This window comes from Sarcophilus harrisii, chromosome 4, assembly GCF_902635505.1.
Source record: "Sarcophilus harrisii chromosome 4, mSarHar1.11, whole genome shotgun sequence".
NCBI lineage: Eukaryota > Metazoa > Chordata > Mammalia > Dasyuromorphia > Dasyuridae > Sarcophilus > Sarcophilus harrisii.
This window is the reverse complement of record NC_045429.1, coordinates 449,589,720-449,606,546: the sequence shown is the minus strand read 5'-3', so window position 1 is coordinate 449,606,546 and position 16,827 is coordinate 449,589,720. Positions and strand designations below refer to the sequence as shown.

General features: G+C 47.2%; 1 protein-coding gene across 2 annotated transcripts in view; it reads left to right on the top strand.

Annotated features, from left to right (window-relative positions):
- Window positions 1-16,827, top strand: part of SH2B2 (SH2B adaptor protein 2) — a 31,278-nt gene that overhangs the window by 9,263 nt on the left and 5,188 nt on the right. Inside the window, exons 3-6 of one of the 2 annotated variants that reach the window (XM_031967986.1) lie at window positions 9,470-9,561; window positions 11,442-11,536; window positions 11,627-11,800; window positions 12,834-13,030. In XM_031967986.1, coding sequence (XP_031823846.1) covers window positions 9,470-9,561; window positions 11,442-11,536; window positions 11,627-11,800; window positions 12,834-13,030 — 558 coding nt within the window. The remainder of the gene's footprint in view (window positions 1-9,469; window positions 9,562-11,441; window positions 11,537-11,626; window positions 11,801-12,833; window positions 13,031-16,827) is intronic. The other variant, XM_031967987.1, reaches the window with a different exon arrangement.

Below are 16,827 nucleotides of genomic sequence, written 5' to 3'. Positions count from 1 at the left end.
TTAATAAATGTTTGTTAATTGATTGACAGAAAGTTCTCATAGAACACAGAAGATCAGAGCTCTAGAGCTAGAAGGAACCTCAGAGGTAGTCTAATCCAGCCTGCCATTTTACAGAGGAGGAAACTGAGGTATGGGGCGGTTCAGTGGCTAGCTCAAGGTCACATGGATGACACGGTGGGAGAAGCAGAACTTGAATCCAGGTCCTCTGACTCCAAACCAGCACTGTCTTAATTTCACCACCTTGCCCCCTACCAGGCACCTGAAATGGAGCTCCTTGATTTAATACCAAAATTAAAGCTGGATATGGGTGTGGAGAAGGAAGGAGAGAGGGAAAGAGGAAGGAAAGAAAAGAGAGAGGAAGGAAGGAAGGAAGAAGAGAAGGAAGAAAAGGGAAGAAGGAAGGAAGAAAGAAGAGAAGGAAGGAAAGAAGGAAGAAAGAAGGAAGGAAAGGAAGGGAGGAAGGAAGAAAGAAAGAAAAGGAAGGGAGGAGGGAAGGATGGTGGGATGGCCAGGTACTATGTTAATCACTAGGGATACAGAGAAAAAGCAAAAATAGCCCTTTTGGAGGCAATCATTCATTTACTGAACAAGCAATCATTGAGCACCTACAAGGGGCCCGTTGCTCTGAGGATCCAAGGACAAAAAGGCAACATTCTCTGCCCTCAGTTTACGCTCCCAACACCTTGAATTTGGTTGTTTGGAAGTAAATATAAGCTTGCTATAAAGTACTTTTTAAACTTAATTTTTCATTTTTTGCAATGAGCCAGCTTTTATATTCTCCCCTTCTCTGCCACTGCGAGTTGTAATAAATGGGCAGAGTCAAGCAGAAGAGACGCTACGTTGGCCAAGTCCAAGGATGTGGCGCTCGTTCTGCCTCCCGGGGCCCTGACCACTGTCAGGAGTCCTCCGTAATCATGGCTGCTCATTACATTGATTCGAGTTCAAAGTGTTTTCCTTTTAGCTAGTGGGCTTAGGAGAAGCTCTGAGGCAGACGGCTCCCAGGCTGTGCTTTGAAGGAAGCTAGAGAGCCCAAAAAGGAGAGGTGAGGAGAGGAGCCCTTCCACGCACGGGGGACAGACTCTTCAAAGGCTCAGAGATGCCGTGCTGGGCACAGGGAACAGCAAGGAAGTGGACTTGGCGGGATGGCTGCGCCTCTGAGGGGGATGATCTACAACAAAGCCTGAAAAGGGTTTAAAATGCCAGCCCGTGTTTTATCTTAAAAGCAACTGGAAGCCAAAAGATGGCTTACACAGGGAGCAATGTGGTCAGATTGGAGCTTTGGGAATATTGCTTTGGCGACCATGTCAGGGAAGGGACTGGAGGCAGGGAGAGCCCCTAGGAGGCCGATCGAGATGGAGAGGACCTGGCCTAGGAAGGGGCTGTGGGAGTACCAACAAGCATGGCTGCAAGACGTGTCGCAAATGTGGGATCAGCAGCCAGCTGGCCACAGGGCTGACCGAGGGAGAGAAGAGAGGCAGGATCCTGGGCTTCAGCTCCAGATTTGACATTTATGGCTTTCTAAACGTGGGCACCTCACTCACCTGAGCCTCAACTGACTCAGCTTTAAAATGGGGATAATGAGATTTTATAGGGCAGTGGATAGAATGCAGAGTCTGGAGCCAGGGAGAACTGAGTTCAAATCTGGCCTCAGACACTTACCTGACTCTGGGTGAGTTACTTAACCCTGTTTACCTCAGTTTCCTTACCTGTAAAATGAGCTAGAGAAGGAAGTGGAAAACACTCCAGGATCTTTGCCAAGAAAACCCCAAAAGGGATCACGAAGAGTTGGACATGGCTGAACAACAACAACGACGTCAATATATTTTATACTTTCTTCCTCCCAAGATAATTGTGCGGGTCAGACGAGAGGGCAGACTGGCCCTGCTCTAGGAAGGGATGACTATAGTTCTCTACGTTGTGGATCTTCCTCATCGTTCCTTCTCTGGAATGGGGAGGCTCAGATTGGAGAACGGATGGGAAAACACTTTGGGGAAGACTAAAGCAGAAGAAGGGAAGGTGTTTCTCTACCTCACGCACTCCAGCTGAAACACTCGGTTGTTAGTATCTGACCTTTGTCCCCAAGGAGGACCGTGACATCAGGAAGGGGACACCAGGACATGCGAGTTAGATAGAGTTAATGGGGGAGGCTGGCCAAAGTCACCAGCCCTGTACTAAGCACTGGGCTTAGAAATAAAAAGCTGGATGAGACAGCGCAGGAAATAAAATCAAATCAAATAAGAGCCTACTGGACAGCCACTGTTCTCAAGGAGATTATATTTTTAAAAGGGGAGCAGGAGAGGGAGGAGCAATGCCCTGTTAAGTCCTGAAACGGAGGCTGGCAAAGCCCAGGGAGGTCCTCAGAGCAGGGTCTAGTTTTCCATTGGGGGAAGGGTGGAGATGATGTGACTGGAGATGTCCAGGGTGCTGTAGAGTCCTGGAATTTGAAGTCAGGTCACCAGAGTCTGCCTGTGTGACCTTAGACAACTCACCTCTCCAGGCCTCAGTTTCCTACTTGTGAAAAAAGTAGGTTGGGTGAAATTATTTTAATTTCCCTACCCATTCTCACCCTCCGGGCTACCCCATCCTGGAACATCTGTTACATCTGAGAGGAAGTCAGTGCCCTCCCTGGCCCTCTGCCCAGAATATCCCAGACAGCCCCAGAAAGGCCTTCTTAGAGTGAAAACCACATTGGTGAGAAAGGGGAAATAGCCTTGTGGCGGGGCCGTGCCATCCGTTAATGAAACTTTCAATCCGCCCATGCCCATTTTGGGCCCTGTTCTGTTACATTCCCTTTCCTGGGGTAAGGATGAACTTTGGTGGCGAACAACTACCCTTTTGTATCTTGTAGGATCTTGTTGAAAGAAATCTCCCAAATCATTACTTCACCCTGCCCCATACTCAGATCTTGAATCCCATTTTCCACTGCTCATCCAGCCTGTCCCTGAAGACATCCAGCGATGGAGAATTCACTCCTCGTTTGCTCGTTTTTTCCTTCCAGAGGCAGCTCTTTCTATTTTTGTTCTTGTTGAGTTATTTCAGTATTTCCCAACCCTTCATGATGCCATTTGGGGTTTTCTCGACAAAGATACTGGAGTGTTTGCCACTTCCTTCTCCAGCTCATTTGACAAATGAGGAAACTGAGGCAAACACAGCTAGTAAGTGTTTGAGACCAGATTTGATATCAGGAAGATGTCTTCCTAACTCTAGGCCTGGCACTCAGCCACTATGATGCCAAAGATAGATGCCCCCTTTCTTTTTTTGCATAACTATTGGTTAAAGGGTTTTTCTTCATGATGAGCGCTACCTGCCTCCCTATAACTTCTACCCATTGTCACTAGTTCTTCCATCTGGAAGAGCTAGTCTGACTTCTCACTGTGGTGACCAACCATTTTTCCTATTTTTGAAGTCAGTGATTGTGTTCAAAGTTTTTCTTCTCTAAGCCAAACATCTCCAGCTCGTTCAGCTGACTCTTCCTTGTAACGTGTGATGTTTTTTAGTCCCTCCATGATCTCATTTACGTTACCCTCTTCTGGACGTCTTTCAGTTGTTTATGTCCTTTTTAAAATATGTTGCTCCAGATACTGAATTCCCTCTATCCTGCCCCCAGTATGATCCGGAGGAGTTGAGAATGACAGGATCTCCTTCACCTTGGACACTCAGTTAGCTTCCCAGTCCTTCAGAGCCCCACTCCTCACCCCACCCGGGGAGTCACCTTTTTTCCCTCTCTCACCCACTCACTACATTATTTTATTTCTGCGATTTTTGGGGGGAAGCCAGTTTGGGACTTTGCCATTCTGTTGGGATCAGTGGCTATCTAAAGACCTTTTGGGATCCTGCGCTATCTCATCCGGCCTTTCCTAATCCCCCCAAATAAGATTTACGCAAAAGAGGCAAAGTAATTGCAGCTGTCTTGGCAGGTCGGGAGACCGAGACATCTAATAAAACAACAGTCTGGTGATTTAAGAGCAGAAAAGGCTAATCCCCAAGGGGCTCATTCAATCCCCCTCCTTGTCTGCCCTGTGATCTGCTCAGCAGTTTCCTTGCTGATGCTGCAATCTCGGGCAGTTCCGCCCTGGCTCCCGCTCACCGTTCCAGGGCAGTGAGCAGCAGAACTCAGCTCTCTGCCCATCAACCGCCTGTGGTTCAGAGAAGATAGAAATATAGGAAAGAGGAAATAGTCTGTGGGGCAGCGGCCCACTGGCTGACAGCAGCACTCAGTCAGAGAACATGATGATGATGGTGATGGTGATGATGATGATGATGGTGGTGGTGGTGGTGATGGCAGCTAACATTTATGTAGAACTTGCAGCGTGCCAGGCACTGCGCCAAGTACTTTATAAATATTATCTCCTATAATAATAATAGTTAATATTTAAATGGCACTTACAACAGGCCAGGCATTATGCTAAGTGCTTTGCGATTATTTCTTCAAATGATCCTCACAATCATCCTGGGAAATGGGTGCTATTAATATCCCCAATTTCAGATAAAGAAACTGAGGTTAAATAATGTTCCCAAGGTCACCCAGATTTAAGTCAGGTCTTTCTGATTCCAGGCTGTGTAGTTTTACCCCTGTACTACCCAGCTGCCCCAAGAACAGGGAACTGAAGCAGGGTGGATGTGGTAAGAAGGGGAGGCTGCACCAGATTTAAAGGAAAGGGGACTGGCATCCAGCTGGGCTCAGTTCTGTCCTCCCAGAAGCCACTTGGGGCAGTGAAAAGTAAATTCTTCTATGGGAAGAAGCTCAGACACTGGATTTTCTAATTCAAAATCTAGTGGGGTTTCTCCCTATTGAACACTGTGACTTATAGCATTAAGCATTATAGAAGCATAATCTTCTAACACCATCTTGAAAAGCCAAACAACAGGAACTCAGCTCTAGTTCCATGATGCTTTTCCTCTTTGCCATACGTCAGCATAGCCCCGCTGTACTTTCCTTACTTCCAGAGGTGTTATTTATGTGGCAGTCAGCAGGGGGCAACTGGACTTCTCAGAGAGGCCAGCTTTTACCTCTAAGCCAGAGTTCATTGATGCGCTCCCTCAGTTCCATACGTGGCTTCTTAAACCATCTTCCCTCTCACTCATTTTTTCCTTGTCATGTGAACTAGTGACAGTCTTCCCTCTTGAGCCAACTTCCTCTTCCAAACCCCAGTCCACAGGAACCTTATCTACAAGCCTCGTGGGAATCTACCTTCTAAAGTTGACTTTTTTTTCTGTGACAGGTTCTGAAATGACATGACTTCTCTCTCCCAGGGTTGCGACTGGCTTGTGAATATACTAGTTCTCTCCTCCCCACAAGTGAGGGTTCTCTTCCCTGGGAAAACAGTTCACCAATGGTCTTTTCGAGGCACTGGGGATAGGGCCAACCTGTCTGGAAAATAACTGAAATTCTGTCTCCAAAGCTTTTAAACTTTATACCCATTGTCTCATTGATAACTCTACTAGATCTGTACCCCATCTCCCTCCCAGAGATATCAAAGGAAGAGGAAAAGGACCCATGTGAACAGAATTATCCCCAGCAGCTCTTTTTTGTGCTGACAAAGACTTCAAAACTAGGGGGGAGGTGTGAACGTGACGGAGTACTTTGTGCGAAAATATATGATGAAGGTAATGGATTCAGAGAAATCTGGGAAAATTTGTATGAACTGATGTAGAAGGAAGTGAACGGAACCGGGAGAAGAGTTTCTGCAGTGATAATATTGCAAAGACAGACGACTTTGAAAGACTTAGGAGTTTTGATCCAATGACCAACCACCTCCCCCAAGTGACTAACGATGAAACCTGACGCCCACTTTGTGATAGGGAAGTGATAAGCTCAGTGCAGATTGAGACTATTTGGGGTTTTGGGCCACAGCCAATGCGGGAATTTGCTTTGCTTGACTACACAAGTTTGTAAAAAGGGGCTTTGTTTTTGTTTTTCTTAGCTTTCTCAATTGGGTGGGAGGGAGAGAAGTCAGACAGATTGAAAAAAATTTTTTTTAATTTCCCTCTTCCCCCAAGAGGAACTTTGGGGCATTGAACTTGAACATTAGGGCCTGAAAGAAGGATGGGGAAGCTCAGTTATGTCTCTGATGACTGGCCACCTGCTTAGCTCAGCCATGCTCGATGATCATCCTGGGAAACAGCAAGATGGTGGATAGTGGGAGTCAGGAAGAACAGAATTCCTACTTTTGACACCCTGGCTACGTTACCATGAGTAAATCACTATCTCTGGACCTGTTTCCTCACCTGTAAAATAGGAGGATTGAACTAGATAACCCCAGGGGTTGCTTTGAATTTTGTATCCATGATTCCATAACCTTTCTCTGAGCCATTTCCTAGACTGACCTCCATACTCTGCTAGTGTGGCCCTTCATGGAATCATAGATTGAGACTGAGAATGGAAAAGAATCACAGGGGTCATCAAATTTTGTCCCTTCATTTTGTTAATGAGGAAACTGAAGCTAGAGAGGTTACAGTTTGCAAATATCTGGGGTAGGATTTGAATCCAGGTCTTCATGATTGGTTCAGCCTTCCATCGCTATTTAAGGTGTCAAACACTCAATCTATGAACCATTTGGACATAGCCCATGGCATTTCTGAGCGCTGCCTGAACCAAATTAAAATGTAATTGGAAAATATTTGACAAAATAAATAAAAATACAATAAAACAACAAAAAAATACAAAATACAAAAAAACCAATAAAAACAATGTGATAATTCACATTTGGCTTGCTGAGTTAACGTGCAGCCCTCAGATCCTAAAATAGGACTCGGTGCCCCCCATTCTATTTGCCTGTCTCCCTTCTTTATAACTATGGGTGACGTGCAACCATGGGCCTTGTCAATTTAAGAGTGACCAGTTTCTTGGGAGGTACCTTTGGGTGTGGGACGTCCCCGTTCCCCATCAAGCCAAATCTCCTCTGGAGCTCTTGTGCAAGTGTCTTCCCCGTGTTGATCATCTCTGGTTTGCCTGGTAATCTCCTATCTATGTGTTGTTATTTGCATGTTATTTCCCCCATCACAATATGAGATACTTCCCAGCAGTGTCTTTTGTCTTTCTTTATATCCGGGGAGTTTAGCACATAGTAGGTACTTGACACATAGTAGATGCTTAATAAATACTTGCTGACTGACTGAGTTCAAGAGCTCTTTAAGGTGGCCCAGAAAAGTCAAGGGACTTTCCCACCATCACAAAGGGGAGTAGCACTGCTGACGGAGACTGCTGGCCTTTGTCAGCCAGATTGGGCTGACCCATTATTTGGCGCCGTTGATGTTCTTAATGGTTCCCTCTTTGTGCCCATTTCCGGCTTGCTCGGCTGGAGAAAACCACGGAGAGCCCCCAAGTTCCTCTTCCTCTCTTGCTCATCTGCTCTCCCGGGAAAGGCAGCCAGGACGGTGCTGATGGGGGAGAGGGAGTCGAATGTGCTTTTTATGAACCCACAGAGCCTCTGATATGCAAATGTTCCCATTGCAGGTCACCAGAGTGTGGGAACCTCCCAAGCTTTAGCCAGCCCTGAGTCCTCTTCCTCCCCGAAAAGTGGGGCAAGGAAGGGGAAGAGAAAGGCGGCGGCTCAGCCTTTAAAAGGGTAAAAAAAAAAAAAAAAAAAAAAAAAAAAAAAAGGCACAACCGAAAAGGGGAGGGGACTTCTTGGAGGCTATTGCTGCCCATCCACCCCCTTTCCCAGGCTCACCATTGAATCTTCTTGTCTTTGCTATTTTTCGGGTGTCCCTGGATAGGCTGAGTTGCCACGGTGATGGGCTTCCTGTTGAATGGGGCCAGCTCCCTGCCGTCCTGGCTGCTGTTGCTGCTCCTCCCTCTCCTCCTCCTTTTCCTCTCCTTTCTCTCTCTTCCTTCTCCTCCTCCTTCTCCTTTTCCTCCTCTTCCTCCTCCTCCTCCTCCTCCTCCTCCTCATTTGTGGATAAAGGGCTGTTTGTGAACAGGCAGATCTCTAAGCTCCCTGGTCGCCTCCAGTCTGCAGGCTTCCCTGGCTGTTCCCTTTCCCAAGGCTTAGCCACAGAGCAAGACTCCTGTTTATTCTAAGGGCAAAAGGCTTTAGAACCAGCTTGGATTAGATGCCATCCTGTCAGAGCCAAAACTAAACCATTGTGCCCGAGCCAAACTGAATAAACTGTGGCTTCAGACTCTTGAGGAAAACAGCCAAAAAAGGGGGGTCCCTCCCCATGAAGGGGAAAGGGGAGGAAGAGCTCACCTGGATGTGGCCAAGGACACCATCTGGTAGCTTCCTCTGTTAACTGTTTATTTTGCTAATTAGGTGCTAAACTTAGTTGTTTCTAGGCAACAGAAGGACTGTCAGCACCCTCTAAATTTTGGCACCCCGAGAAACAACCTCGGTCACCCAGCCCTAGTTACGGCTCAGCATCCTAGTACCCAGTTAGAGCCATTCAGGATTGAACCCTTTCCCCATGTGGATCATCTCCAGAGCCAACAGAGCTGGAATCATTAAGTGGATGAAAGTTTATCTTAGGGGAACACCTGCCTTTCTCTTCCAGAACTTAAGTCCCTTCTTTTCTCCTCATCCTCACCCTCCATTCCTGCTCTCTCCTGAAGAGAGGGGAGACCAAGAGCTTGCTGCAAGTGCCCCTGGGTGCCTCCGAGGTAACAGCGGCCCATTCTTAGGCAGGCAGTGTCTTCTGAAGGGATTCTCATAGTAATACTGGGGGCACTGAGTCAGGCTGCTGAGGAAGAGACTCCAGAGTATGGGAGGAGCCCTTTGCTGGTAGCGCAGGAGAGAGTGTTGGACTCAGTCTGAAAAACTTGAGTTCTAATCCAGCCTCAGACACTTACTTGGCTGTGTGATCTTGGGCAGATCATATAGTCTCACTAACCTACTTCCCCATCTGTGAAATGGGGATAATTTTCCACAGGCTCCAATGAGATATTTTGCAAACCTTTAAGCACAAGGTAAACCTTAGCTGTTATTATTACTACATCTCCCTGGGGATAACTTTGGTCTAGGATCCTGCCCCTCCTAGTTTTACCTCATTAAACTGCAGAATTTCAGAGCTGGAAGAGACCCCAGGAACCATCTCATCCGAGCATGAATGATGACACAGTGGTCAAAGTCAAGGAAGGGCTTTCAGCCATCCTTTCAGAGCTGGGGTGACTCTCTCTGGCCATTTTTCTGCCCTTTAACCCTTGTGACGTTGTTGGGGAAGAAGGAGAAAGTAGGAACTGTGATGTTCTGGCAATAAAGATAGAGTAGTGCAATGGACGGAACGCTGGTCCTGGAGTCAGAAGGACCTGAGGTTAAATCCAATATCAGATAGTCCCTAACAGTATGCCCCTGGACAGGTCACCTAACCCTGTTTGCCTCAGTTTCCTCATCTGTACAATGGAGCCCCTACCTCTCAGAATCATCTGTGATTAGATTTGTAAAGCCTTTATCTTAGTGGCTGGCACATCGTAAGCACTTTATGAATGTCAGTTGTTGTTACTCATTCACCTTCCTCTCCCCATTGGGCCTAGGTGGAGAACGGAGCCGAGTACATCCTGGAAACCATTGACTCCCTACAGAAACACTCGTGGGTGGCCGACATCCAGGACTGCACAGACCCAGGGTAAGCAGCGGTGGGTTGCAGAAGGCAAGGGAGGCGCACGAGGAGAAGGACCATGAGTCAGTGGGGCAGCCCCCCGCGCCTGGACTTGACACAGATGGGAGGACTGGATGTGGCCAGTCCCGCTCCCGGTTAGAACACACTACTTCTCATTTTCCCCCCCAAGTTCCCGGGTCTCAGTGAATTTCACATTTCCTGTGTCGTTGGGAGACCAGCTGCGTCATGTCGGGCGGGTCCGGGCGGGACCTCACCCTGACACACTCAGACTTTCCTTCCCTTTGGGGTTTGGGCGCAGATGTCCCATGTTCCCAGAGGCTGATGAAAAGCCTTAGGGGCAAGCCGGACTCTGGGGCAGGGAGGAGGCAGAACTAGCTGAGTTGTCAGTAAACGTACTCTTCCCTTTTTCTCGTGCGCCACATCCCCAAGCTAAGGAGGCTTTTACAATCGAGGCTCCGGGACAGACCCAACTCAGTGTTGTCTTTGCCCATGTGAGAAAGCTGAGAGGGAGGGCTCGCTGAGAGGGAGGGCTTGCTGAGCACGGGCTGAGCATCTCCCACTCCCCAGCTTCGGTCTGATTGCGGAGCTAGCTTTAGGGTTACTTTCGGTCCCCAATAAGCGTTTGCTGAATCAATAAAAGAAATAGTGTTACTCCCTGCAAGGAACTCTTTGCCTTTGGCTAAGTCACTTCTATGGATCTCAGTTTCCTCCTTTGTAAAAGGAGAAGAAACAACCTCAAAGATCTCTTGCATCTGTAAATCTACAATCTTAGGACTTTGTCCCGGTATTTGACAAAATATCAGATGCAAAGAAAATGACCCATAAATTCCAAAGGGAAACGGGAATCATAGGTTGATAATAATATAGTCCAATCTACATAAAAGGGGGCCGCTAGGGGGCGCAGGGGATAGAGCACCAGCTCTGAAGTCAGGAGGACCTGAGTTCAAATCCTCTTTATATGGGAAGTAACAGCCACCACAAGGGAACAAGGGTCAGAGGCAGGAAGGGACTCTGGAGAGGGAGAGGGAGCAGATGTGCTCCCCTGTGGCTGGGTACACACACACACACTCACACTCACACACACACACTCACACACACTTACACACTTACACTGACACACTGACACACACTCTCACACTTACACACTCACTCACACACACAAACTCACACTCACAGACACACTCACTTACACACTAATACACACTCACTCAGACACATAACATACACACACGCACTCACACACACACATACACACAGCAGTCCCCCAGCAAAACCAGCAAGCCCTAAACCATGATGCACATAGCAGTATAGAAGAAGGACTTTAGGTAAATCACTTTACTTCCTGTGCCTCAGTTTCCTTATTTGTAAAAAGGAAGACATGAGACTAGCGGACCTCAGAGATTCTCTTCTGGTTCTAAATCTGTGAATCAGTGACTGGAAAGTGGGCAGCTGGGGAGCACTGCAGTAGATAAAATGCAGATTCATCTTCCTGAGTTCAGCCTCAGGTGCTTACTGTGTTATCCTGGGCAAGTCACCTAACTCTGTTTGCCTCAGTTTCCTCAACTGTAAAATGGGTTGCAGAAGGAAATGGCAGCATTTTGGTATCTTTGCCAAGAAAACCCCAAATGGGATTAAGAGTCCCACAGGACTGCCAACTACTGAACAACAATGTGATTGAGAGAGAATTCCATGCAGGAAGGATGGCTTGAGCAAAGATGGGATGGCGGGAATGATGACAGAAGACAGACTTTTACACCCAAGTCTGTGTCCTATTCCCGCTGCTAAAGCAGACAGCACAGTGTTCGGCGAGCTCATGTGTGCGCTATGGGGGGAGATGGGGGGGGGGAATGGATCATGAGTCTAGAATGTCTGCCCTTCCTCTGCAGAGACAGCGGAGACGACATCGAACTCTCGTCCTGTGCACAGGGAGGCTGCCTCCCGGGCCGGGTGTCTTCCTGCAGCTGTGAATTCCTCACCGACGGTATGTGAAAGGGTAGCCCCTCGCTGGGCCACTGAGGAGGGGGCTTCACATGGGATCCCGAGCTCACCCGCCAATCTGTTTTCCCGTTAGCAGATGGTCCGCGGGCCCCGGAGAGGTGCTCTGGAGCCCCAGAATCCTCGCTGGGTGCCGTGGTCACGGCCCCTCATGGCAGGGCCAGGGACTCCACGGGCGAGCACCTGACCCACGTCCCTCTCGAGAACTTCCTTCAGACCCTGGAGTCTCCCGCCAGCACCAGCCACACAGGTACCTGCTCTCCTTCCTGGGAATAACGGTTGACGGCTTCTCCTTTTGCTCTCCAAGCCCATGGCGGTCTCAGTGGGCCCATCACCCCGTGTGAGGCCCCTTTTTGAGTCTCCCAGATCCCTGCTTCCATCTGCGTGGGCAGCTCCCGGGGAGGTCAATGCTTCGGCGTGTCCGGTGTCACACTTACTCCACCCCCCAGACCCTTATTCACCGCAGGGCTCTTGCCTGCTTTGGTGCCACGGGCCCTTTGCTGGTCCGGCGAATGCCATGGAGCCCTCCATGAAGCCCTACGGTCACAATGGGGGAAATGCTCAGTTTCGGCCCTTTTTTCCCTACAAGTACAAGAATGCCCTCAGATCTGCTCACAGACCCATGGGTTTCCACAGACCTTAGAGAATGCAGTGACGAGACCAGGGTCACACAGAGCCCACGTCCCTCTGCTGTGGTGCAGTGCCTCCTGACTATGACTCCCGGGCCCCTGGCAGTTACTCTTTCCGAATGTCATTCCCCTGCCCTCCCCAGCCATCTTCAGTGGATCAAGTCCAAGTTATGGGGACCTGGCCTCCAGGGCCCCTCCTGTCTTTCCACACCCTCCCCCCCCCCAATCACTACATTTCATTAGCTGGTCCCCCACAGTTTTTATCCCAGAGCTAGGACTTTGTGGCTGCAGGGAGCTCTCCGATACAGGTCCGGACCTGCTCTGCAGCCTAGAGTTTCCCAGAGTCGCCCAGAGTCTGAGGGTCTCATATCCAGGAGCACTTGAACCGGGGTCTCCTTCACACTAAGGCCATCCCGCTCTTCGCTGCGCCCCATCCGTGCACTATTTTGGCCCTCGTATCCAGGATTTTTAGGACACTCCATCACCTTGAATCCCCTGAGTGCTGTCGAGTTCCCCTCTCCCCACCCAACCGACTTCCTTGTCCTCACTCATTCCATGTCTGTGTCCTCGTCCCACCTGGAGCAGCCAAGCCCAATGAGGAGGGCGTCCGTCAGGCTTATCCCCCGACTCACAGCCCCGTATCTCTCTCCCCAGGGGAGGAGTGCAGCCAGGTGGATGTGGAGATAGTCCTTTCGGACTATCCCTGGTTCCATGGGACTCTGTCCAGGATCAAGGCGGCCCAGCTGGTGCTGGCAGGAGGAGCCCGGAACCACGGCCTATTTGTCATCCGCCAGAGCGAAACTCGGCCAGGCGAGTACGTGCTGACCTTCAACTTCCAGGGCAAGGCCAAGGCAAGTGTGGATGGGCCGTGGGTTGGATGGTCGGGGGTAGGGGTGTAGTGAAGGAAAGAGCCCTGGAACAAAATGGGGCCTGGGGGTCTCCTGGGCAGTCAGCATTCTCCTCCTGACTGAGAGGGGACTTGGAATGGGATGACTCTGAACGTGGAGCTAGCACCTCTCCTTCCTAAATCTTCAAATCAAGCTTTCTCCATATTCATAGGCTTCCGGTCAGGAAAACCAGGGTTCAAATCCTACCTCGGGCCATCCCTATTTATAGAATCCTGGCAAGTCATTTAATCCCCTCAGCCTCAGTTTCCTCATCTGTAAAATGAGCTGGAGAAATAAATGGTAAACCACTTGAGCATCTCTGTCAAGAAAATCTAAGATAGAGTCACAGTGAGACAGACACAGCTGAATTGAACAGCATAATTAGGGAATCTTTTTCTCTCTCCATCTAAAAATTGTTCCATGAATAAAATCCACTGGGAGCCAAGGAAGAATGTATCATGAGTTCAAACATGCATTTTCCTTCCCTTGATCTTGTTGCGAAATGTACTTCAGGCATTCTCCTGCCTCCCACTCTCAAGTTGCTTTTAGCTAAGATTGAAGTACAAACATGCCAGAAACTGTGCTGAGCACGTTACATATAGTATCTCATTCCATCCTCACAATAATCTTGGAAGGTAAGTGCTATTTGTATATATGTGTATATAGACAGACAGATAGATGGATAAATGGATGGATGGAAAGATTATAGAAAGATAGATAAATGGATAGACTAGATGGCTGAATATATGGATAAATGATAGATTAGATAGATAGATAGACTAGACAGAAAGACAGACAGACAGATAGATAGATATATAGACAGACTAGACAGATGAATGTATGGATAAATGATAGATTAGATAGACATAGCTAAGACAGACAGATAGATAGATGGATGAATGTATGGATAAATGATAGATTAGAAAGACAGATAGACTAGACAGAGATAGATAGATAGACAGACTAGACAGATGAATATATGGATAAATGATAGATTAGATAGACATAGATAGATAGATAATAGGAAAATGTGTTTTCTCCCCTTAATAGTGTTTTAATTTTTCTCCAACTACATGTAAAGTTAGTTTTCAACATTCACTTTTATAAGATCCTGAGTTCTAATTTTTTTCCCTTCCTCCCCAAGACAACAAGCAATCCAGTAGAAGTTATATATGTATAATATATTTCCGCATTATTTATTTTGTGAAAGAAGACTCTTAACAAATGGGGAAAACCAAGAGAAAGGGGGAAAAGGGAAAATAGTATGCTCTGATCTGATTCAGACTTCCTAGTTCTTTATGGATGTGGATGGTATTTTCCATCGCAAGTCCCTTGGAATTGCCTTTGATCGTTGTATCGCTGATAAAGGATAAGTCCATCATAGTCAATCATTGCACAACGTTGCTGTTACTGTGTAGAGATCTCCTTGTCCTGCTCACTTCACTCAGCATCAGTTCATGTAAGTCTCTGCAGATTTTTTCAGAAATCCACCTGCTCATCATTTCTTAGAGCACAACAGGGTTCCATTACCTTCATATGCCACAGCTTATTCAGCCATTCCCCAACTGATGGGCATCCCCTCGGTTTCTAATTATTTGCTCAGTGGCTGCCGTTATTAGTTAAGCCCATTTATAGTTGAGGAAAATGTAAAAGTTAAATAAGCCCAGGGTCATACGGCCAGGACTTGAGCCCAGTCATCTTGGTTCTAAGGCTGGTCTTCTGTCCATTACATCCTTCTTTCCTTCACATTTGGCACCAAATAAACTAGATATCTACACCAGTGTTTCCCTCGATGGCCACAACACTCAAATTAGAGGAATATCAAACTTTGTCTAAGGCAGTTTCTGGGACCTCTTAATCTCACCATTGTGGTGACTGTTTTACATGAGTTTAGTTTCGGTAAGAAGAAGAATCCGTCAGTCTCTTTATCCAGTTCCTATTTTTCAGTCATCCATTAGGTCGGTTTGGGGTTATTGTAAACATATGCCTGGCGTGCTCTCCACTGCACCGCCGACCTGATCCCACAGTATATAGCTGTGAATCTTTTGAGTAATCAGCAAGCTTTTGGCCTCTTTAATTTGCTTAATTGTGAATAATATTTTCCGAGATTTGGGGGAAGCGGTCCTCCCCGTGCCCACCTTTGCATTTACATCACCTGCTTTCTATCTTGACTTGGTTTGAAAAATATTGAATTCTTCCTAGAACTCCCTTATTTCAACCTCTTCAATGAGAGTTAGCTCATAAACTTCAGATGTAGTCACGGCAATCCCCTTACAATCATGGCTTTAGAGCCGGGGAGATCTTAGCCGCTCTCTAGTCTAACTCTCTCCTTTTACAGATGAAGAAACTGAGACCTGAACCTGCCCAAAGTTCACACAGGTGCTGAGTGCTAGAGCTAGAATTTCAATCTCCTAGGTGGTGTGAAAGGGGGCTGGAGGAGGAGTCAGGAAGGAGTTCAAACCCTCTCTCAGACGCTGACAGCTGTGTGAACCTGGGCAAGTTATTTGACTGCCTTTTATCTCAGGTTCCTCATCTATAAAATAGAAAGAATAGCACCTCCCTCCCCAGGCAGGCTTTGGAATCATTGAAGTACTATGTAAATGCCAATTCTTCATTGTTGCTGGTGGTGTTACTGTTGCTGCTGGTGGTGTTACTGTTAACTGCTGGTGGTGTTACTGTTGCTCCTGGTGGTGTTACTGCTGCTGGTGGTGTTACTGCTGCTGCTGGTGGTGTTACTGTTACCTGATTCCAAATCTGAGCCCCTTCACTGCACCATGCTGTGCTCACCATGAACCCTCTGGAGTGCAGTGATCAAGCATTCCATGATTCCACAAGTCTGTTGTCCTGAGATTTACCAGGCAGTTAACTTGACCAGCTCTTTTTTTCACCTCCTTTTGGAGAACCTCAGTTTCTTCTTTCATTTAGCAGAAATTTGATTGATTTTTGCTTTCCTTCCTGCTAAGAATGTCAGCATAGACGTGCCTCAGTTTCTCCCAAGGTGTATTAATTTGATTGCTGTGAGGATCAAAGTTGATGCTATATCATAAAGCATAGATGTGCCTCAGTTTCTCTCAAGGTGTATTAATTTGATTGCTGTGAAGGTCAAAGTTGATGCTATATCATAAAGTATAGACGTGCCTCAGTTTCTCCCAAGGTATATTCATTTGATTGCTGTGAGGATCAAAGTTGGTGCTATATCATAAAGTATAGACGTGCCTCAATTTCTCCCAAAGTGTATTAATTTGATTGCTGTGAGGGTCAAAGTTGGTGCTATATCATAAAGTATAGACATGCTTCAGTTTCTCCCAGGGTGTATTAATTTGATTTCTGTGAGGATCAAAGGAATTGCTATATTATAAAGCACTTACTACAGGGACTGGCACACAGTAGGTGCTATATAAATGCTCCCTGTTGTTTTTGTTGGCCAAAGGTTTTACATTTAGAATCCTGAGAGTTAAATGAATATTTGTAGTGCTTAAAGGGAAACTGATTCTTCCCATCTCTTGCCATTTCTGCCACTTTCACTGTACACACATACACTGTGTGTAACAGGGAAAAAATGGTGGATTTGAACCCAAATTTTGCCTCTGCTGTTGTCTGGATAACACTGGGTGAGTCACTTCCCCTCCCTGGACCTCAGTTTCCTCATCTGTAGAATGAAGGGGTTGGACTCAGTGGCCCCTGAAGTCTTTTTTAGCACTGAGTCCAAGGAGCTCTTATCTGTATTTTTACAACTGTTCCCTGAATCGCTATGGCCAAAT